Source organism: Salvelinus alpinus, chromosome 7 (genome assembly GCF_045679555.1).
Source record: "Salvelinus alpinus chromosome 7, SLU_Salpinus.1, whole genome shotgun sequence".
Taxonomy (NCBI): domain Eukaryota; kingdom Metazoa; phylum Chordata; class Actinopteri; order Salmoniformes; family Salmonidae; genus Salvelinus; species Salvelinus alpinus.
The window spans coordinates 39,139,152-39,162,222 of record NC_092092.1 but is presented as its reverse complement, the minus strand read 5'-3'; the positions used below and the strand labels follow the sequence as shown (position 1 = coordinate 39,162,222).

At 46.4% G+C, this 23,071-nt stretch overlaps 2 protein-coding genes and 1 long non-coding RNA gene across 6 annotated transcripts in view; 2 read left to right on the top strand and 1 right to left on the bottom strand.

Moving 5' to 3' along the window:
• Nucleotides 1-5,583, top strand: part of LOC139580982 (arf-GAP with dual PH domain-containing protein 1-like) — a 39,782-nt gene extending 34,199 nt beyond the window's left edge. For 3 of the 4 annotated variants that reach the window (XM_071410211.1, XM_071410210.1, XM_071410212.1), the window contains exons 8-10: nucleotides 16-150; nucleotides 305-533; nucleotides 4,825-4,985. In XM_071410211.1, coding sequence (XP_071266312.1) covers nucleotides 16-150; nucleotides 305-533; nucleotides 4,825-4,853 — 393 coding nt within the window. In that variant the 3' untranslated portion in view covers nucleotides 4,854-4,985. Of the gene's footprint in view, nucleotides 1-15; nucleotides 151-304; nucleotides 534-4,824 lie in introns of all 4 variants that reach the window. The other variant, XM_071410209.1, reaches the window with a different exon arrangement.
• LOC139580992 (uncharacterized) overlaps nucleotides 1-23,071 on the top strand; it is a 587,892-nt gene that overhangs the window by 406,044 nt on the left and 158,777 nt on the right. The gene's annotated exons all lie outside the window — the stretch shown is intronic.
• On the bottom strand, nucleotides 9,566-12,663 carry LOC139580981 (transcription factor Sox-8-like). The gene is made up of 3 exons (XM_071410208.1): nucleotides 12,082-12,663; nucleotides 11,487-11,734; nucleotides 9,566-11,262 (listed from the first exon to the last, which is right to left on the bottom strand). The coding sequence occupies exons 1-3, from the start codon at nucleotides 12,486-12,488 to the stop codon at nucleotides 10,502-10,504; spliced, it is 1,416 nt and encodes a 471-aa protein (XP_071266309.1). The 5' UTR covers nucleotides 12,489-12,663; the 3' UTR covers nucleotides 9,566-10,501.

The window sequence follows — 23,071 nt, the reverse complement described above, 5'->3', positions numbered from 1 at the left end:
TGTCTTTGCCTTCAGCTGGTGCCCAAACTTACACGTAGCTTCATGAAAGAGGGCTTCATGGAGAAGACAGGCCCAAAGCACACAGAGGGCTTTAAGAAAAGGTGGTTCACCATGGACGACAGGAGACTCATGTACTTCAAAGATCCTCTGGTGAGGAGACAGACACACCCTACCCTAAAATAACTGATCCATTCTGAATGAACCCTACTTGTCATAACTTTCTATTCTGTGGCATACAGCATACTTTATTCTCTGATCTCTCTCACGCTCTCTTTCCCCCCGCCTCTCCCCCCTCCTCTCTCAGGATGCCTATGCAAGGGGAGAGGTGTTCATCGGCAGTAAAGAGAACAGCTACACCGTGCTCCCAGGCCTTCCCACCTCAACACAGGGCTACCACTGGAACCATGGCATCACCATAGTAACACCAGACAGGAAGTTCCTGTTTGCCTGCGAGACGGAGGCGGAGCAGAGGGACTGGATCGCTGCCTTCCAGAGGGTCATCAACAGACCCATGAGACCACAAGAGTATGCAGGTAAGTCATGAGGCTGAATTACACCGGCGTACTCGAGTATGCACTACATTAGGTGTTTTCTTGAGTAGGGCTGTTACGCTGACCGCAGTAATACGGTCAGCGTAAGTCATGAAGGCAGTCAAATTCCACATGACCATTTTGTCACGGTAATTAGGATTCTCCAAGCTCTGATGCTGCTGATGGTCATTAGTAGCCTACCAAACGCGCTAACTTCCTGGTACTCAGCACTCTATTGTCCCTCTAATCACTCTGACATCAATGCAAATGTTATCACAAATCAGACACCTCATGAGTGCTCATGTTGCGCAACATTTCTGCAATTGCGTGAGAAAACAGAGGTTTTTCAGTAGGCCTCTATTAAAAAGAGGATCCCATCAGCTTTCAATAGGCTTACAAAATATTATTTATCAACTTTCCTAATATTAAGCACATTGATTCCCTTTAACAGCATAGCCTATCTGGCTGACATGAAAATGAACCATGGGAAATACGTCCTCCATACGCTATTTAAGTGTATAGATGACATGTATTTTTTTCCCCATGCCCCTGTTCCGAGACAGGTGCATGATAATGGTCCATTCTAAATCAAAACTCATTTCACACATATATTATACGTAAAGACAACATTTAAATGAAGAATAGTCTGATGGGTGACAATATTAGACTATCACTTGTGAATGAGGTATTATCACTTGTGAATGATGCCCAGCTTGTGCATTAAGGCAAGAAGCTCATATCTTTTTTTGGGCAACTTTTTCAAATCATAGTCCCCTGCATGTACCCTAGACCATAGGTCTATATGTTTTGATAAGGATCGTATTACAACTAAAGTGGCCAAATAACTTGTTAAAATGATGCACATGAATCCTCTTTATAACCAGTGTAGAGCCTAACTGGCCTACATAAGCAGCGTGTGAGTTTCAAGTTTGGGGAAGATCATTTTCACCATAAAAATGCACCTTTATAATAAAGCATTACACGCATAATCACATTTGCCATCACTTTTGAGAACAGTGTTTTCTTCTAATTGATTGCATTTTGGAACATTCGCGCTTATTGCTAAACGATCAGCCTCATTGCTTTGAAACGTTTTTTTTTTATGCAAGTGGTTGTATTCATTTGGGATCTATCGCATCCCACAACTGTCTCAGAGTATGTTTGGAATATTTATGTATTGCACAGAAGCACAAGTTGACCAATAGAATAGGTCAACTTGTGTACTATGGGGGATAGTAGATTGACATAAGCAATTGCTTTTGCTGTTCGTCAGGCCGACTCATCTTGTTGGCTGATGAAATGTAGGATAAATGTGGACAGTTCTAACGTCTTCAATATGCGCCTCAGAGTTCAATAAGAGGGAAGCGCCCAGATGCGTCCCAGATGTGTCTGTCTCCATTCACTTGTAGCCTACTACTTAGCTGAAATGCCTGTGAAAAGGACCCGATCACGGGCATGAGCTACAGTTGTCGGGAAGTTTGCATACACTTAGGTTGGAGTCATTACAACTTGTTTTTCAACCACTCCACAAATTTTTTGTTAACATACTATAGTTTGGGCAAGTCGGTTAGGACATAATAGTAGTAATAATAATAGTAATTTTTCCAACAATTGTTTATAGACAGATTATTTCATTTATAATTCACTGTATCACAATTCCAGTGGGTCAGAAGTTTACATACACTAAGTTGACTGTGTCTTTAAACAGCTTGGAAAATTCCAAAAATGATGTCATGGCTTTAGAAGCTTCTGATAGGCTAATTGACATCATTTGAGTCAATTGGAGGTGTACCTGTGGATGTATTTCAAGGCCTACCTTCAAACTCAGTGCCTCTTTGCTTGACATCATGGGAAAATCAAAAGAAATCAGCCAAGACCTCAGACAAAAATTATAGACCTCCACAAGTCTGGTTCATCCTTGGGAGCAATTTTCAAACGCCTGAAGGTACCACGTTCATCTGTACAAACAATAGTACGCAAATATAAACACCAGCCGTCATACCGCTCAGGAAGGAGACGCGTTCTGTCTCCTAGAGATGAACGTACTTTGGTGCGAAAAGTGCAAATCAATCCCATAACAACAGCAAAGGACCTTGTGTAGATGCTGGAGGAAACAGGGACAAAAGTATTTATATCCACAGTAAAATGAGTCCTATATCGACATAGCCTGAAAGGCCGCTCAGCAAGGAAGAAGCCACTGCTCCAAAACCGCCATAAAAAAGACTACGGTTTGCAACTGCACATGGGGACAAAGATCATACTTTTTGGAGAAATCTCCTCTGGTCTGATGAAACAAAAATATAACTATTTGGCCATAATGACCATTGTTATGTTTGGAGGAAAAAGGGGGATGCTTGCAAGCCGAAGAACACCATCCCAATCGTGAAGCACGGGGGTGGCAGCATCAAGTTGTGAGGGTGCTATGCTGCAGGAGGGACTGGTGCGCTTCACAAAATAGATCATCATAGGCATCATGAGGAAGGGAAATTATGTGGGTATATTGAAACAACATCTCAAGAGATCAGTGAGGAAGTTAAAAGCTTGGTCGCAAATGGGTCTTCCAAATGGACAATGACCCCTAGCATACTTCCAAAGTTGTGGCAAAATGGCTTAAGGACAACAAAGTCAAGGTATTGGAGTGGCCATCACAAAGCCCTGACCTCAATGCTATAGAAAATTTGTGGGCAGAACTGAAAAAGCGTGTGCGAGCAAAGAGGCCTACAAACCTGACTCATTTACACCAGCTCTGTCGGGAGGAATGGGTCAAAATTCACCCAACTTATTGTGGGAATCCTGTGGAAGGCTACCTGAAACGTTTGACCCAAGTTAAACAATTTAAAGGCAATGCTACCAAATACTAATTGAGTGTATGTAAACTTCTGACCCACTGGGAAAGTGATGTAAGAAATAAAAGCTGAAATCAATCATTCTCTCTACTATTATTCTGACATTTTTACATTTTTTAAATAAAGTGGTGATCCTAACTGACCTAAAACAGGGATTTTTTACTAGGATTAAATGTTAGGAATTGTGAACAACTGAGTTTAATTGTATTTGGCTAAGGTGTATGTAAACTTCCAACTTCAACTGTACATCTGAGAGAGCCATGTGAGTGAGAGGTGCCTCGGAGTGCGGCAGCCGGGAGAAGGGAATTATAATTAGCCTATTATATTCAGCCCAAGGGCACAATGGCCACTTTGGCCGCAAAAGGCATGGATTTTTTAGGGGGCATTACCGCCACACAAGGGGGATGCCACCGGGAAATTCGAGTCTTGGTGAGAATATTATCAAGTGCTTGTCAAATTGTGAATGAGAACTGATGTAATGAGTGAAGCTTGTGACTTTTTTCAAATCATCACTGGAGTCCCATCATGCAGCCTTAGAATGTTTTAAAAATCTTAACATATAGCCCAACGTTTGTATCACAACTAAAGTTGCATAAACAACTCTAAATTAAGCATAAAGGACTGGTTTCTTTGTTAACCGCTCAACACAGAATAGCCACATGTACGCACTTCCATTGAAATCGTTTAGAGAAAATATCCTTTCTATTTTATGTTCAATTGTATTCTTCATACTATAAAATAATTTTAAAAAATTAGGCCACAGAATTCCAAGCAAATCTAGTCTGAACGAGTGTAGCCCACAGCCATATGGCATAGCCATATCAGGGCCCAACATAAGAACAACTCAGAGTATGCTATTCTGTTCATTTTTTAATATCATGTTTCTTAAGACCTGTCAAAAATAAATAATGGATTTATTGTGATTGTGCAGGTTATATTAAATGGATTTATTCGTTTAAAAAAAAAATGTAGATGTTCCAAAGATCTGCATCCGTGGCTGGTAGGCTATGCGTGGAAGCCAGCAGATGTTAAACACGTTTATGCTAATTACCGTGAGCCCGGCAGCTATTTTCTTTACAATCACCGGGTGTCACAGCTTTACTCTTGAGGAGTATGCATGTATGCAGATATTGCATCTTTGCAATAATATTTGCAGGGTATGTACAACCCCCAATGTAACTAGTCAAGGTCTCACAAGCAGTTGCTTGACTGAAGCCAATGTTTTATGGCAGGGCTAAAACAAAAACCTGCACACCGGGTAACTCCCTCACACCAGCATTGGTATTAATCACTATACTTATGGATTGATGGTGTGTTTTTAGAGGCAGTCCAACGCAGGTTAAGGAGTGATTGCCTGTTTATGTACTGTGCTGTGTCTATATGCCTATCTGTGATTATATCTCTACGTTGTGGTAACACTGACTTGCTTTCTGCTCTTCGCCGTGCAGTGGAGGCCCATTTCAAACACAAGCCCTGAGACTGGAGCTCGAGCTGTCACTCTACTGGTCAGCTCAAGTCCCACCAAGAACAGAACAGACAGGATTTCTCTGCAGAGACCCCAGAATAACACACGTCTCTACTGTACCTGGAGCGAAGGAACGAGATGATAGAGATGGAAGAAATAGATCAGAGAGGAGAGAGAAAAACAATAAAAGGTCTTACTTCTCCATCTCTTCTGAACCTGATGCCTAAACCAGGGGTTAGAGGTCAGGGGTCAGGGGATTTGAGAGGAGAGAAAATAACACTGAAATATCAATTCCCCTGCTGCCGCTCTCCACATAGACTCTTCCACATTGCACCCCCGCTCTTAGTGTTGTGAGTGGTTCATCCCTTGTTGTATACTAATGAGCCATGTTCACTGTGTTTGTTGAGAGCAGTATTGTAATTGTAATTTATTGATTGGACAGTTTTGATGACAGTGGATTTATGCAATTTCTCTGATTGTTCTAAACGTATGCTTTTAGGCAGGGTTATACGCATCTCGTGGCTGTTTATTTTGAAATATAAATGTGAATGTAAATATTTTGTTACTTCATGCAACAGGGTTGTAATTGATTTAATATGAACTGATTCAATCAAATTGTGTTTATCATTGAAAGACACTAGATGGCACTCTAGGCCATTGTAATACATCACCCATGATGTGCGTTGTCATTCTATTGGTCTGCCGCTGTAATAAACTTGACAGGGATCCAAGCTGAGAACAATCCCGTTGACCGTGTCTCCTTTACTTCGGATTCTTATTATCAAATAAATAATGAAATAATGCTATTTGGTTTTCATCAACCGCTGGGCTCCCTCTCCCTCTCTCTGTCAAGGTTATCTTTTCTCTGTCACTCCTCTCTCTCTAGCGCAAGGGTTCCCAAAACTGTTCCGCACAAATCTATGCTAGAAAATGAAGGGAACCCCACTTTATTCATATTCACTCAATTCAAGGCCCAGCAGGGCTGTCCCAGCGCATAATTACATGAAAGTGTATTTTAATAGTGTAAAAGGCCCTTAGTTGACACTCAAATGTTGTATTATACAGTAAACTCATTTGAAGAGAGAACAATTCATTTGTTTGATCAAATTTGAACCCAGTTCAATTTCAGGGTTTGGAAACCACTACTCTAGTAGTCTCTTGTCTTCAGATAATGTGCATACTACGATAAAGGTGCGGGTGTGCCTGTGTTTGTTTGTGCGCTCGTGTGCGTTCTCGTAGTATGCATGTGTGCAGAACGGATAGGGCCACCCTCCCGAAGCTGTGTGCTTCTCTGTGCTGACTGATGCGTGGACACAGACAGACACACAGCTGCCGTTAAAGGTGGCGGTTGGAGAGCTCAGACAGCTGTTGGAATTCCACCCAGGGAGAGTTCTAGTGTTAAGCCTGGGCTGGATGGACACTCTGAGGCGGGTGGGAAGTGTGGCTGAGCAGTTGTGAAGTGTGGAGAACCAATATGGGCTGAAGTGTGTTGACTGTATGCACAAACACCCACACAAGGAGCATGATCATGTCTGTGCAGCTTAAACATGCCCACAGACCTGGCATTGTGTGTAATTAAAAGTTCACAACAGTTCAATTATGTAGTAAATACTTATGGTAACATTGTAATTGTTAGATGTGGTGGAGCGTTGATTCTTGTCAATTGGCGTGTCTGTGTGGGCATGTGATTATGTCTGTTTATTTGTTTGCGTAACTATAAGGACATGCTCCCGTCATGTCTCCATACATACAGTATGTGCCTGTTCTGTGAACTGCGTGCCTTTCCTGTGAACTTCCAGTAAATTGTACCACATTCACATCTCGGTTCCACATGGCGGGAAATCCTTGAGGGATACTCCTCCGTGTGTGTGTGTGTGTGTGTGTGTGTGTGTTGGGAGGTTAGGATTAAGAGCTTCAGAGGGGGTCAGGCTCATGGCGCTGCAGCCCAATCGTCATAGTAACAGCTGGGATACAGTCGCACATGCTACCTTCACTCTTTCTTTCCCTCTCTCTTTCTGACACCTTTTTCTCCCTCCCTCAGTTTTCTGTAATCTCACTGACTTTCGGGTTCACATCTGCTTCTGCCATCAAGACGAAGTAAATTAACATTGTCTTTATCTATTGGTAATACAGTATATTTTCTTATTTTAAACGTTTAGATTTTATTCATATGAAATAGTATGCTGCAAATGTACATGTACTGAATATATAAAGCGGATATAGCGTATGAGTGAGTTGGCAGATTTTCTTGTCAGGCATCGAGACAGGCCATCCCTCTGTCTGCAAGATGGGGACTACATGCTTTTACCAAGGACTGGCGCCAAAGCAACGTTCTGTGGTCACCGCGGTGAAGTTTCACAGTTGCTCTGTTTCTGGCATCGTGAACCATCGCAGACCACTCCAGACCACTCCAAGGCAAAGTTCTTTCTCTTTATAGGGATTGGAGTGGTCCAACCAGCCAACACGACGGGGGATTGAAGAACAGTTGATACACCCCAAAGGGTCAAAGGGCACTGTTTTTGGTTGAAATGAGAGGTATACAATATCTGTGGGAACATCAAATGTCTTGGAACCTCCTTAGTCTTTCTATTGATGAATTTGTAGAAAATAGAAGCCATTACTTAGATTGAACAACAGAAATGGGCCTGCAGTTCGAACAACTGTTATTCACCTTTTTGTCATTGTTGCACTGCACAGGAACAACTTGCCAGTAGCATCCTGTTATTTTGAGACAGAGAATACCACATAGACAAGATCAGGGAGAAACTTGTACCTCATCACTTGCGTCAGTAGAGGTTTTAGGTCTAATTGACTGTTGTAAGTCTATTACATTGCTGCCCCAGTCTGTTTCAAGTGAGAGGTAATAATTTAGTGATGAGTCTAACCCAATCAGCTGGTGTTTCGTGTTGGTAAAGCCTAAAGGGTGGCTACGGAGAAGCTACAGCACAAATCTAATGAAAAGTCCCTGGATACACCCGCACACACAAGGGATCCCTTTCACTGCTTAAAATTGTATGATCCACTTATAGGCTTTAACTTCTAACAGCTGTAATGAAAATGAGAAAGATATCAGTAACTTTATAAACATGTTTCAAAATAATTAAGGAGACTAATTGAACAGAACTTAACGTGAACAGAACTTGACTTGGAAGGAAATTAGATAACATATGAAGCTGCTGTCTGAAAGGTGTATATTGTAAGTGAGGGTGTGTGTGCAGTGATTTAACTGGGATTTGTAGGTGATTGAACAGTAACCCAAAATTGGTCGATTTTCACATGCAAAGTCTTAGCAGAATTTCAACTGCCTCTGTGTGTTTTTACCAATCCAAATGAGGTGGAACTGCCTTCCCACCTGTACAGCATATATGACTATTTGTGTGGCGAATCACAGTGCGAGTCAGGTCTCCTGATGTGTCCCTCCACACTCCTCTGCCCCTCCGCCCTGGCTCCAGATCCCCGTTGCATCATGGGTAAGTCAATGTTAGTTCTGTCTGGCAGCTTGTTGTCGTTGGCGCCTCGTCAGGCCAGGCAAACTCCAGTAGACACTAACTCAGTGAGACTCACCAGATATTTTCACCATTCAGGAAGTAATTAAACGTGGGCGGAACCCCAAATCCTCAGCCATCATAGCTGTAGTGAAGCCCAGGGGCAGAAACGTAGGGCATTTAGCATGGCCTACGAGTAAATATAGCAACCTATGAGCCAGGTACAGTATATCTGTAAAAAAAAAAAAAATAATTTGTTAATAGCTATGTTGGTCTAGGTACAGTGTCCGTTATTCACTGGATGATCAATCTATTCCAGTTGGGCAAGTGATGGTGGTGATTCATGCATCATTTGTATAGCCAAACTCCTGTTGTTATGCAATGCATCCTGATGAATTCTGTCAGCAACTCTTAACACTCTGTCTCCATTCTCTATCCTCATCCCTATCTTGCTAGTTGAGTTTCTACTAAAATGTCATGGCAAACAATAGGCAGGACAGTCTGAGTTACAGCATACTGGTAGTGTACTGGTGGCTATACATTTAAATCTGTTCTCACAACAAAAAAAGAGAGTATTCCGTTCACAAGCCACCCACATCCCATCTGTTCTGATCAGCTTCCCTGCGGTTAATTCTTCTCATACCCTGTTGCTTGTTGGTGCCTTTGGTAACGATGCAGTTTTTATTTGTCAGTCCAATTAATTTCTCTCTCTTTCCCCAGATAAAGGGAGACAAAGGATCTTTCAACAAAGTAATTGCTCATTAAAATTCAGAGCTTTTTGTCTGTGTCACTTGTTCACACGCAAGCACACGCTCGCGAACACACACACGCACGCTTCTCACTCATGCATGCACACACTCACACACACACAAACACGCTTGGTAGTATGCCCACTCTCAGTAACTGCATGGCAAGCATCCATCTTGTCTTCAAGAAACTGCCCTACTACTCACAAACGTTAAGTTTATATGTCATTTGCAAAAATATTCAGAACTGCAAGAAAAAGGTGTGTGGGCCAACGTATTTAACGGCTCTGCATGAGTTCGTACAGTGGGTTTTGACCAGAGGCGGTGCCTCCTCTTGACAGCGCTTCGCTCCGCTTGAAATTTGCACAAAGTAGAGAAGAGCAGACCTTTTTCTACCACTCCGCTAACAGTGTTTCGCCGCTCACCTTCCCACAATCCCCCGCACATTTCTCTGCGTGCCCTTGTTGAAAGGGAGGAACTTCTCCTAACCGAATTCGTTGTTGGTGAAAACACTCTGCAAGCATTTATTTAATCGTAAAGTTAAACATAAAACAGCAAAAATGCGTGGTCACGCGCACTAAGTTCATCAAGCATTTACAAGCACCGGTTATAAATGATATTAGCTGGTTTTCATAGAGCCGGCATACAAATAATCCAGTTGACATATCAAGTACAAAAATCCAATAATCAAACCTGGATTGCCCATTGGGCAGTCTCTCCATGTTTTTTTGCAGTTGCCTTTTCAGAAAGACAAGCCATTTCGGCCTTCATCCGCACAGAACTGCTGTGCTGGAATGGACATGTCTTCTTCAAAGGTTGACAAGTGCAGCAGATGCACAGGGCTTAGCTGTCCATGCTATATGACGAGCATGGTGGTTCCTGTCCTCAATCCAGCTGTCCAGTCAATCACAGCATATGGTATATCATTTTACTAATTTCCTTCAACCCTGAAATCTTGTCATCTCGATTTGTAGGAAACATAACTGAACACCTGTTGCCTTGAGTGAAAGTCCCCAGCGCTTTTTCTGACAAGGAATGGAACTGCACTGGAGTGATGAACAGTAACTAAGAAGTGGAATTACTATTCATTTGGTGCATTTGTTAAGCTGGAATGTGCATTCCAATATAAAACATGTTCATATAAAACACAGGTACAAACAATAATTATTCAATCTGAGATAAAGAGTTGAACATAAAGAAAGGCACTTAAAAAAGTTAATCTAGAATTGTATTAATTTGTGATTTCGTGGTCAAAACAGAAGTGTGTGTGATTCATGCATGATTGTGGGTAGAGATTCTCTGTCCATTCTGACAAAACCAGCAGGCACTTGTTCTTAGATCATGTCCAACCTTGAGCCTTGTGTCATGTCCTCACTAACACAGCAAAAACAGAAGAAAGTCATATCAGGCCCCATAGGCTGTCATGAGTCTAAGGCCTGGTGAGTGTGGTATAGACCGGCTGCTCCCAATTTGAGGTGGGGCTGTGGGGCGGAGGGATGGCTACGCTGTTGATGAGCGGTTTGCCGTAGGGGCGGCGAGAGGAGTGGAAGTAGGGGTACTGATAGAGACCTGCGGGGTAGCTAGAGTAGGCACTGTAGTAGCTGGGGCTCTGGAGGTCTGCATAGTCACACTGGGGGCTGGGCAGGGAGGAGGAGGATGAGGAGGTTGCAGAAGAGGGGCCGCTTCCAGAGCTGAGGGGGGTGTAGTCGGGGTGGGGTGGCGAGGAGCTGTGGGAGTGCTGGCTGCTGTAGTGGCTGGGACTCAACTGCTCCGTTTTGATCTGCGTTCTGTGGTGAACGCCATCGCTGTTACTAGAAGACGAGGAGGAAGAGGGGAGCGCCGCCTCCGCTCCCGCCCCTTTTGGAACCCAAGGCAAGGCATTGCTGTGGGAGTGGCCGTAGGAGGAGATGAGGGATCCAGAGGGGGGGGTGGATCCGTGCCCCCCGTGCCTGTGGTCCGGAGGCGCCGGGGCGGAGCTGTGCCCGTTGAGTGGCAGGTACTGGTCGAACTCGTGGACGTCAAAGGCATCCATGTTGCTGATGACATCGGTGCTCAGCTCAGAGATGTCCAAGTTGCTGAAGTCGATGTTCTGCCGTCCCCCATCCAGGGGGCGCCGGCCCTCATGTTTCAGCCCAAGATACAGCTCTGTCTTGGGGGTGGTGGGGGGTGTGGGGGGACCGTGCGGATGGCCTTCAGAAAAGACACAACAGATGCCTAAACGTTAGCAATGGCATACTAACAAAAGAACGTGCCTGAACACCTTAACCCTGAACCTAGGAGAGATACGTGTTCATACAAGATCTCAATCAGTAAAAAAAAAGACCTGGTGACTGACAAACTGCGTGTTGCTATTGATTATGGATTGTTCTACATTCTTGCACAAATGTATCAAATATGCTGGGAAATCCACTCACCTGTCCGCTCTGGATGATTATGCCCATTCCCCATGGAGGTCAGTCTGGCCAGACCAGGTTCAGCCTTGTACATCTGGCCTGGGTGGAATTGGGCCAGCTCAGCCCCGGAGTCAGAGTCACTCTGACCTGGCTTGGTGCTCTTCCTTCTCCGGGGTTGGTATTTGTAGTCAGGGTAGTCTTTCTTGTGTTGCACCCTCAGTCTCTCTGCCTCCTCCATAAATGGCCTCTTCTCGCTTTCAGAGAGCAGGCTGGAAATTGATGACAGGTTGGGTTGAGTTGTGGACTATTATAAGATGCACAATGCTGGATGTCACAGTGAATATCATTATCATCGTCATTCTAAACGTGCCATGTAAAATTAGGTTAATCATTATGAAAAGGCAAAGTTGTGCACACATTTTCATGAAACAATACTAGAAAATAAACGAATAATAAGTATTTTGTAACTTGTCAACAATGAACATTGTCTACATCAATCTTCACTGCAGATTTGCATTTCCATAGTACATCTGTGCCATGTTCTATGAGGCACATTAGGTACGCAAATGTGTACTATACCCCCCATTAAATATATACATTCGTTATCTCTACTGACCGCCAGAGCTTCCCCAAGGTCTTGCTGAGTTCGGCGTTGTGGAGATGCGGGTACTGGTCAGCTAGTTTCCTGCGCGCCGCCTGCGCCCACACCATGAACGCGTTCATCGGCCGCTTCACATGGGGTTTGTTTTTCAGAGACCGGTCTCCTCGTGTAGGCATCGGTACGAGCGACCAGTCGTATCCGTTCAGCACCTGAGACACTGCGTCTCGGATGCAGGCGGGAAACCGTTTATCCTCCTCGCTGGTGTCCATTTTTGGGGTTATCCCGTTGCCGGGCGCCTGTCCATCGGAGCCGGTTGGAGAGGACGGGACGTCCGAATCCGAGTCGTCCTGCGACATCGAGCTGGCGGTTCCCGTTGGACTACATGGATGGTCGTTGAATGACTTACTCTTTTCCTCGGTCATGTTCAGTGAAAAATTGCTTTGGTCTATCTAGCTGCCTGTTGATTGTGCCAAATGCGCATTTTACGCACGGAGCCCTGAGTGACGAAAAGTGTAAATGTAAAATCCCAAATGCTGTTAATTCTTACCTATCACCCTGTTGTACGTTTTGTCATAATGGTTATAATGTCCACACTCTGAAATCTCAGTTTGATACTGACACATTTTGTTGTGCTAAGAGAATGTTGTTGGAATCTGGTTGCGTCCTCTCACTCCACCCCTCATATCTTATTGGTTTGTACATACACTGTAGCTCCACTGATTCCTCCCATTTGTGGGAAATATGAGCCAGTGATTTGAAATGTGTGTTATATACATTCGAATGATTCGTTTTGCTGCATAACCTATGTAAAATTGCTTATATCATTCAGACATTAAAACAGGATACTCGTAGACAAAATGAACATGGTCAGAATTCCAGATTTATATTCAGATACATTAACTGTGGAACCATATGTGCAAGGCATGAACTCTATGGACTTGCAACCTCATAGCAGACCCCCGCCTGTTCTGAGCCCCACCTTTCTAGCTAAAAAAATAAAAAAGGGGTGATGCCTGTTTTGCATGTTATTTTGGCATTAATACGTGTCACATATCAGTTTGCAAACAATGTTAATAAAGCCGCATACAAACTTGGTTTCTTTTTTGCTTTCTTGAGTAAGGCAGCTCCAAAATGCAGGTGTTTCAGCCTAGCTCAGTGGTTTCTATGGTGGTGGGGCAGCCAGCTGAAAATACGGAGTGTAGGGATTGGTAATGTTCTCTTGCGCTGTCATTGGCTCAGTGTTCACTCATGGGGACACTACGTCATCGCCAAATCTAAGGTTAGAGCTAAAAAATTAAAGACCCTTGGGTGCTGCCATAGAGTTACATTAGAAGTGCACATCCAAGAAGGCTCAAGGTAATTAGCCACAGGTATAATGACATTTTATCTACAGCAGCTTTGTTGGGATTATATTTAACCATTATTTTACTAGGCAAGTCTGTCAAGAACAAATTTCTATTTTACAATGATGGCCTAACCAGGCCAAACCCTCCCCTAACCCGAATGATGCTGGGCCAATTGTGTGCTGCCCTATGGGACTCCTGATCCCGGCTGGTTGTGATACAGGCCAGGATCGAACCAGGGTCTGTAGTGACGCCTCTAGCACTGAGATGCAGTGCCGTAAACCGCGAGCCATACATGTCAAGATCATGCTTTCAGAATCTTAGCTAGCAAGCTAGCAGTTATCATCATGAATCAAGTTGACAATCTACTGGCAAATCATTTTTAATCTTATTCATGTGAAGAGAAATAATGTGTCACGTTCCTGACCTATTTCTGTTAGTTTGTTGTATGTGTTAGTTGGTCAGGACGTGAGTTTGGGTGGGCATTCTATGTTGTCTGTTTCTATGTTGGTTTAAGGGTTGCCTGGTATGGCTCTCAATTAGAGGCAGGTGTTTGGCGTTCCTCTAATTGAGAGTCATATTTAGGTAGGTTGTTTCACAGTGTTCGTTGTGGGTGGTTGTCGCTGTGTCTGTGTTTATTGCACCACACGGTACTGTCTCGTCTCTCGTTCGTTCTTTCCTGTTCATGAGTACATTGTTTTTTATGTTCACCAGTTCAGGTCTGTTTAACGTCGTTTGTTGTTTTTGTAGTTTATGCAAGTATAAGTTTTTGTGTTCGTCTTCGTCAGCAAATAAATCTATATGTATTCACAACCCGCTGCACCTTGGTTTAATCCCTGCTCCTCCTCTTCGGAGGAGGAGGAGAGTCGTTACAGAACCACCCACCAAATTACCAGAACCAAGCAGCGGGGAAAAGGACAGCAACCGCAGAAATCCCAGGACTTGTGGACTTGGGAGGACGAGTTGAACGGAGAAGGACCCTGGGCACAGGCTGGGGAGTATCGCCGCCCCAAAGCTGAGCTGGAGGAAGCGAAAGCTGAGCGGCGGCGATATGAGGAGGCAGCACGGCAGCGGGACAGGTACGAGAGGCAACCCCATATTTTTTTGGGGGGGGGGCTAGAGAGGAGTGTGGCTAAGCCAGGTAGCAGACCTGAGCGCACTCCTCGTGCTTATTATAAGCAACGCGTCACTGGTCAGGCACCGTGTTATGCGGTTAAGCGCACGGTGTCGCCAGTGCGTGCCCATAGCCCGTTGCGCTATAGAGCTCCGGTACGCAGTTTCGGTAGCGGTACGCAGTTTCGGTCCAGGGTATCCTGCGCCGGCTCTGCGTGCTGTGTCTCCGGAGCGCTGGGAGGGTGCAGTGCGTCCTATGCCTACGCTCCGCTCGTACCGGGTAAATGTGGTAGTAGAGCCTAAGAGAGAAGTGCGCGTAGTAGGCACTAGATCTCCAGTGCTCATCCACAGCCCGGTTTAACCTGTGCCTGCACTCTGGAGGGTACGGGCTGGTGTAGTATTCCAGCCTGGGGGAGTGGTGCCAAGGCTGCGCACCAGAGCTCCAGTACTCCCCCACAGCCCGGTCCTTCAGGTGCCTCTTAACATCAAGCCTCCTGTAGGTCTCTCCAGCCTGGTGGGTCCTGTGGCAGCCACACGCACCAGGCTGTCTCTCCGTCTCCTCCCTACAGGTGTGCCCATCTGCCCAGCGGCGCCTGAACTGCCCGTCTGCCCAGCGGCGCCTGAACTGCCCGTCTGCCCAGCGGCGCCTGAACTGCCCGTCTGCCCAGCGGCGCCTGAACTGCCCGTCTGCCCAGCGGCGCCTGAACTGCCCGTCTGCCCAGCGGCGCCTGAACTGCCCGTCTGCCCAGCGGCGCCTGAACTGCCCGTCTGCCCAGCGGCGCCTGAACTGCCAGTCTGCCCAATGGCGCCTGAACTGTCCGTCTGCCCAACGGCGCCTGAACTGCCCGTCTGTCATGAGCCTGCAAAGCTGCCCGTCTGCCATGAGCCTGCAAAGCCGCCCGTCTGCCAAGAGCCTACAGAGCCGTCCGCCAGACAGGAGCCGCTAGAGCCGTCCGCCAGACCGGATCAGCCAGAGCCTTCCGCCAGACCGGATCAGCCAGAGCCTTCCGCCAGACCGGATCAGCCAGAGCCTTCCGCCAGACCGGATCAGCCAGAGCCTTCCGCCAGACCGGATCAGCCAGAGCCTTCCGCCAGACCGGATCAGCCAGAGCCTTCCGCCAGACCGGATCAGCCAGAGCCTTCCGCCAGACCGGACCAGCCTTCAGAGCCGTCCAGCCAGGACCAGCCTTCAGAGCCGTCCAGCCAGGACCAGCCAGAGCCGTCCAGCCAGGACCAGCCAGAGCCGTCCAGCCAGGACCTGCCAGAGCCGTCCAGCCAGGACCTGCCAGAGTCCCTCAGCCAGGACCTGCCAGAGTCCCTCAGCCAGGACCTGCCAGAGTCCCTCAGCCAGGACCTGCCAGAGTCCCTCAGCCAGGACCTGCCAGAGTCCCTCAGCCCGGAGCTGCTGCCCCTTATCCCGGTGCTGCCCCTTATCCCGATGCTGCCCCTTCATTTAGGTGGGTTTAGTTGGAGGGTGGTCATTGGGAGGGGGATACAGAAGCGGGGAGTGACTATGGTGGTGTGGGGACAGCGTCCGGAGCCTGAGCCACCACCGTGGTCAGATGCCCACCCAGACCCTCCCCTAGACTTTGTGCTGGTGCGCCCGGAGTTCGCACCTTAAGGGGGGGGGTTATGTCACGTTCCTGACCTATTTCTGTTAGTTTGTTGTATGTGTTAGTTGGTCAGGACGTGAGTTTGGGTGGGCATTCTATGTTGTCTGTTTCTATGTTGGTTTAAGGGTTGCCTGGTATGGCTCTCAATTAGAGGCAGGTGTTTGGCGTTCCTCTAATTGAGAGTCATATTTAGGTAGGTTGTTTCACAGTGTTCGTTGTGGGTGGTTGTCGCTGTGTCTGTGTTTATTGCACCACACGGTACTGTCTCGTCTCTCGTTCGTTCTTTCCTGTTCATGAGTACATTGTTTTTTATGTTCACCAGTTCAGGTCTGTTTAACGTCGTTTGTTGTTTTTGTAGTTTATGCAAGTATAAGTTTTTGTGTTCGTCTTCGTCAGCAAATAAATCTATATGTATTCACAACCCGCTGCACCTTGGTTTAATCCCTGCTCCTCCTCTTCGGAGGAGGAGGAGAGTCGTTACATAATGAAAATAAATTATAGATAAAACGTATCGGTGCTCATCGGCCATTGGACATAAACATTACACAACAAGTTGGAAATCACAAATTTAACAATGAGTGGTTTGGACGGAATCAGTGGCTAACTGCAAGCATTGCAAAGCAATCACTAGCCTTCTATTCACTTGAGTGGGTGTGTGGTCCCAAGTCTGGGATTAACGGTCTCTTTTCCAAATTGAATAGGATAAACATTCAACATTGGCCATTGTATCAATCCAGCATGACTTTTGCCGCGCTCAAAACAACTGGAATCTCAGAACTGGGAAATCTTATTTCAGTGAGTTCAAGACAACTGGGAACGAGCTCCAACTGGGAAAATATGTTTTGAACGGTCATCCAAATCGGAATTGCAAGTCGGGAACTCGGGCCTCTTTCTTGAGCACCGACCTGAAGATCAGTGATGTCATCATGATTCAACCTTGTTTTTTCAGAGTTCCCAGTTGTCTTGAATGCCCCATAAATTCAAAGAATGACAGACTTTGATGACAAAGTTTGATGACAGAATTTGCACACGAAGGACCGCCGCGCCACCTTCCTGTTCAAGTGAGCACAGCACAACAAGGTGAGTTCAAAAATGTATTGTATGCTGTTGTATAAATTATGTAATATGCTAGGGAGATATGTACTGTAGCTGAGAAAGTAATACTAAGTGTATGTTGTGTAGTAAGCTGTTATTAGCTCATGTGCCTCACTCTAATAATTTGGTATTGTTTCCCCTCCTAATTTTGCCTACTGGTCTAACTTTGTGGTGCACATGTAGCCTATAGCCTGTTTTATAGAAATGTAATAATCTAATATTGTAAGATCTTTCACTGTCTGCTTATATCCCCTACAGTTCTGACTTGGTGTAGAGGGAGAATACTGAAAGAATGGCCCATGTTCTGAATTCTGTCGCTGTACATTTCAAAAGTGCTGAACAAATAGTTACAGTATATTGTCCATCCAAGCTCATACATTAATGTTGTAATCAAAATTAGATTTTGTGAAAAAAGATCAGGGTGCCTTGCGAGGATCAGACGACGAGTGGCTAATCTGCCCTAGCCTTCCGTCCTGCTAGCTAATGTTCATTCGCTGGAAAATAAATGGGACGAGCTGAAAGCACATATATCCTACCAACGAGGCATTAAAAACTGTAAGATCTAATGTCTCACTGAGTCGTTGATCAACGACGAAATTAAGAACATACAGCTGGCGGGTTATACACTCAATCAGCAGGACAGAACAGCAGCCTCTGGTAAGACACGGGGCGGGGGCCTATGCATATACAGTGGGGAGAACAAGTATTTGATACACTGCCGATTTTGCAGGTTTTCCTACTTACAAAGCATGTAGAGGTCTGTCATTTTTATCATAGGTACACTTCAACTGTGAGAGACGGAATCTAAAACAAAAATCCAGAAAATCACATTGTATGATCTTTAAGTAATTAATTTGCATTTTATTGCATGACATAAGTATTTGATCACCTACCAACCAGTAAGAATTCCGGCTCTCACAGACCTGTTAGTTTTTCTTTAAGAAGCCCTCCTGTTCTCCACTCATTACCTGTATTAACTGCACCTGTTTGAGCTCGTTACCTGTATAAAAGACACCTGTCCACACACTCAATCAAACAGACTCCAACCTCTCCACAATGGCCAAGACCAGAGAGCTGTGTAAGGACATCAGGGATAAATTGTAGACCTGTACAAGGCTGGGATGGGCTACAGGACAATAGCCAAGCAGCTTGGTGAGAAGGCAACAACTGTTGGCACAATTATTAGAAAATGGAAGAAGTTCAAGATGACGGTCAATCACCCTCGGTCTGGGGCTCCATGCAAGATCTCACCTCGTGGGGCATCAATGATCATGAGGAATGTGAGGGATCAGCCCAGAACTACACGGCAGGACCTGGTCAATGACCTGAAGAGAGCTGGGACCACAGTCTCAAAGAAAACCATTAGTAACACACTACGCCGTCATGGATTAAAATCCTGCAGCGCACGCAAGGTCCCCCTGCTCAAGCCAGCGCATGTCCAGGCCCGTCTGAAGTTTGCCAATGACCATCTGGATGATCCAGAGGAGGAATGGGAGAAGGTCATGTGGTCTGATGAGACAAAAATAGAGCTTTTTGCTCTAAACTCCACTCGCCGTGTTTGGAGGAATAGAAGGATGAGTACAACCCCAAGAACACCATCCCAACCGTGAAGCATGGAGGTGGAAACATCATTCTTTGGGGATGCTTTTCTGCAAAGGGGACAGGACGACTGCACCGTATTGAAGGGAGGATGGATGGGGCCATGTATCGCGAGATCTTGACCAACAACCTCCTTCCCTCAGTAAGAGCATTGAAGATGGGTCGTGGCTGGGTCTTCCAGCATGACAACGACCCGAAACACACAGCCAGGGCAACTAAGGAGTGGCTCCGTAAGAAGCATCTCAAGGTCCTGGAGTGGCCTAGCCAGTCTCCAGACCTGAACCCAATAGAAAATCTTTGGAGGGAGCCGAAAGTCCGTATTGCCCAGCGACAGCCCCGAAACCTGAAGGATCTGGAGAAGGTCTGTATGGAGGAGTGGGCCAAAATCCCTGCTGCAGTGTGTGCAAACCTGGTCAAGAACTACAGGAAACGTATGATCTCTGTAATTGCAAACTAAGGTTTCTGTACCAAATATTCAGTTCTGCTTTTCTGATGTATCAACTACTTATGTCATGCAATAAAATGCAAATTAATTCATTAAAAATCATACAATGTGATTTTCTGGATTTTTGTTTTAGATTCCTTCTCTCACAGTTGAAGTGTACGTATGATAAAAATTACAGACCTCTACATGCTTTGTAAGTAGGAAAACCTGCAAAATTGTCAGTGTATCAAATACTTGTTCTCCCCACTGTATGTGAACAACAGCTGGTGCCAGACATCTAAGGAAGTCTCGAGGTTTTGCTCACCTGAGGTAGAGTATCTCATGATAAGCTGTAGACCACACTATCTACCTAGAAAGTTTTCATCTGTATTTTTCGTAGCTGTCTACATACCACCACAGACCGATGCTGGCACCAAAACCGAGCTCAATGAGCTTTATACCGTCATAAGCAAACAGGAAAACGCTCATCCAGAGTCGGCGCTCCTAGTGGCCGGGGACTTTAATGCAGGGAAACTTAAATCAGTTTTACCTAATTTCTACCAGCAACTGCTCAACCAGAGGAAAAACATGTCTAGATCACCTTTAATCCACACACAGAGATGCGTACAAAGCTTGCCCTCCATTTGGGAAACCTGACCATAATTCTATCCTCCTGATTCCTGCTTACAAGCAAATATTAAATCAGGAAGCACCATTGACTCGGTCTATAAAAAAGTGGTCAAATGAAGCAGATGCTAAACTACAGGACTGCTTTGTTAGAACAGACTGGAATATGTTCTGGGATTCTTCCGAGGGCATTGAGGAGTATACAACATCAGTCCCTGGCTTTATCAATAAGTGCATTGAGGACGTCGTTCCCACAGTGACTGTACGTACATACCCCAACCAGAAGCCATGGATTACAGGCAACATTCACACTGAGCTAAAGGGTAGCGCTGCCACTTTCAAGGAGCGGGACTCTAACCCAGAAGCTTATAAGAAATCCTGCTATGCCCTTCAACGAACCATCAAACAGGCAAAGCGTCAATACAGGACTAAGATCGAATCGTACTACACCGGCTCTGGCGCTCGCCGGATGTGGCAGGACTTGCAAACTATAACAGACTACAAAGGGAAGCACAGCCGAGAGCTGCCCAGTGACACAAGCCTACCAGACGAGCTGAATAACATCTATGCTTGCTTCAAGGCAAGTAACACTGAAACATGCATGAGAGCATCAGATGTTCCAGACGACTGTGTGATCACACTCTCCGCAGTTGCAGGGCCAGACGGATTACCAGGACGTGTACTCCGAGCATGCGCTGACCAACAGGCAAGTGTCTTCACTGACATTTTCAACCTCTCCCTGTGTGAGTCTGTAATACCAACATGTTTCAAGCAGACCACCATAGTCCCTGTGCCCATGAACACTAAGGTAATCTGCCTAAATGACTACCAACCCGTAGCACTCACGTCCGTAGCCAGGAAATGCTTCGAAAGGCTGGTCATGGCTCACATCAACACCATAATCCCAGAAACCCTAGACCCACTCCAGTTCGCATACCGCACCAACAGATCCACAGATGATGCAATCTCTATTGCACTCCACACTGCCCTTTCACATATGGACAAAAAGAACACTTTTATGAGAATGCTATTCATTGACTACAGCTCAGCGTTCAACACCCTGGGAATAAACACCTCCCTCTGCAACTGGATCCGAGACTTCCTGACGGGCCGCCCTCAGGTGGTAAGGGTAGGCAACAAAACATCCCCCACGCTGATCCTCAACATGTGGGCCCCTCAGTGCTCAGCCCCTCCTGTACTTCCTGTTCACTCATGACTGCATGGCCAGGCACAACTCCAACACCATCATCAAGTTTGCTGATGACACAACAGTGGTATGCCTGATCACCGACAACAATGAGACAGCCTATAGGGAGACCTGACCGTGTGGTGCAAGGACAACAACCCTATCCAACAACAGGAAAAGGAGGACCAAGCACGCCCCCATTCTCATCAACGGGGCTGTAGTGGAGCAGGTTGAGAGCTTCAAGTTCCTTGGTGTCAGCATCACCAACAAACTAATATGGTCCAAGCACACCAATTAGTCGTGAAGAGGGCACAACAAAACCTATTCCCCCTCAGGAGACTGAAAAGATTTGGCATTGGTCCTCAGATCCTCAAAAGGTTTTACGCTGCACCATCGACAGCATCCTGACGGGTTGCATCAATGCCTAGTATGGCAACTGCTCGGCCTCCGACCGCAAGGCACTAGAGAGGGTAGTGCGTACGGCCCAATACATCACCGGGGCCAAGACATCTATACCGGTGTCAGAGGAAGACCCTATAAATTGTCCAAGACTCCAGCCACCCTAGTCATAGACTGTTCTCTCTGCTACCGCATGGCAAGCGGTACCGGAGCGCCAAGTCTAGGTCCAAGAGGCTCCTAAATAGCTTCTACCCCCAAGCCATAAGACTCCTGAACAGCTAATAAAATGGCTACTATTTGCGTATAGAACAGTCTATGACTTCAGAGGCTGGAGCCTGACAATTTTAGGGTCTTCCTCTGACACCGCCTGGTATAGAGGTTCTTAATGGCAGGAAGCTCGGCCCCAGTGATGTACTGGGCTATCCACAGTACCCTCTGTTCCGCCTTGCGGCTGGATGCCAAGCAGTTGCCATACCAAGCGGTGACGCAGCCAGTCAAGATGCTCTCAATGGTGCAAATGTGTAACTTTTGGAGAACCTTAGAGCCCATGCCAAATCTTTTCAGCCTCCTGAGGGGGTAGAGGTGTTTACGTGCCCTTTTGTCACGCCCTGACCATAGAGAGCTTTTTTTTCTCTATGTTGGTTGGGTCGGGGTGTGACTAGGGTGGGTCAAATAGGTGTTTGTGTGTCTATGTTGGCCTGTTATGGTTCCAAATCAGAGGCAGGTGTTTATCGTTGTCTCTGACTGGGGATCATATTTAGGCAGCCATTTCCCCTTTGTGCTTTGTGGGATCTTGTCTATGTCTAGTTGCCTGCGAGCACTACATAGCTTCACGTTTCGTTGCACTTTGTTATTTTTGTTTGTGAGTTTCATCGGAATAAAACATGTGGAACTCTATGCACGCTGCGCCTTGGTCTACTCATATCAACGAGCGTGACAGAAGATCCCACCACCAAAGGACCAAGCAGCGTGGCCATCCTGGGCCAGGGAGAAAAGGGAGTGGAGGACATCATGGACATGGGAGGAGATTATGGCAGGGGACAAGACCCTGCCATGGAAGCAGGCGGAGGCAGCGAAGGAGGATCAAAGACGACTCCGGGATTCGCAACCACGACGGAGGCCCGAGAGGCAGTCCCCCAATTTTTTTGTGGGGGGAGGCACACGGAGTGGTCGGCGGAGCCGAGGGGGGAACCAGAGCCAGTCAGGGAGTCGAGTGAGTAACTCGACGAAAGATTACGGAGAGAGGTGTTGGCGTTGAGAGCGCTGCAGAGCGAGCGTGCTGAGGGGTGTGACACCAGTCCGGTGTCATATGCACCAGTTTCACGCATCTGGCCTCCAGTACGCCACCCCAGTCCGGTACGTCCTGTGTCTCCTTCACAGTTCCCAGTCCAGAGCTTCCGGCGACAGTTCCCAGTCCAGAGCTCCCGGCGACAGTTCCCAGTCCAGAGCTTCCGCCGACGTTTCACAGTCCGGAACCTCCAACGAAGGTCCACAGTCTGGAACCTCCTACGACGGTCCACGGTCCGGAACCTCCTGAGACGGTCCACGGTCCGGAACCTCCTGAGACGGTCCGCGGTCCGGAACCTCCTGAGACGGTCTGCGGTCT

Bases quoted from the DNA above. Each gene is read 5' to 3' on its own strand.
- LOC139580981 (XM_071410208.1), bottom strand. From the start codon at position 12,488: ATGACCGAGGAAAAGAGTAAGTCATTCAACGACCATCCATGTAGTCCA. The intron at 11,735-12,081 runs GTCAGTAGAGAT...ATCAATTTCCAG, and splicing joins ACCTTGGGGAAGCTCTGGCG to CCTGCTCTCTGAAAGCGAGA. The intron at 11,263-11,486 runs GTGAGTGGATTT...TCTTTTCTGAAG, and splicing joins TAATCATCCAGAGCGGACAG to GCCATCCGCACGGTCCCCCC.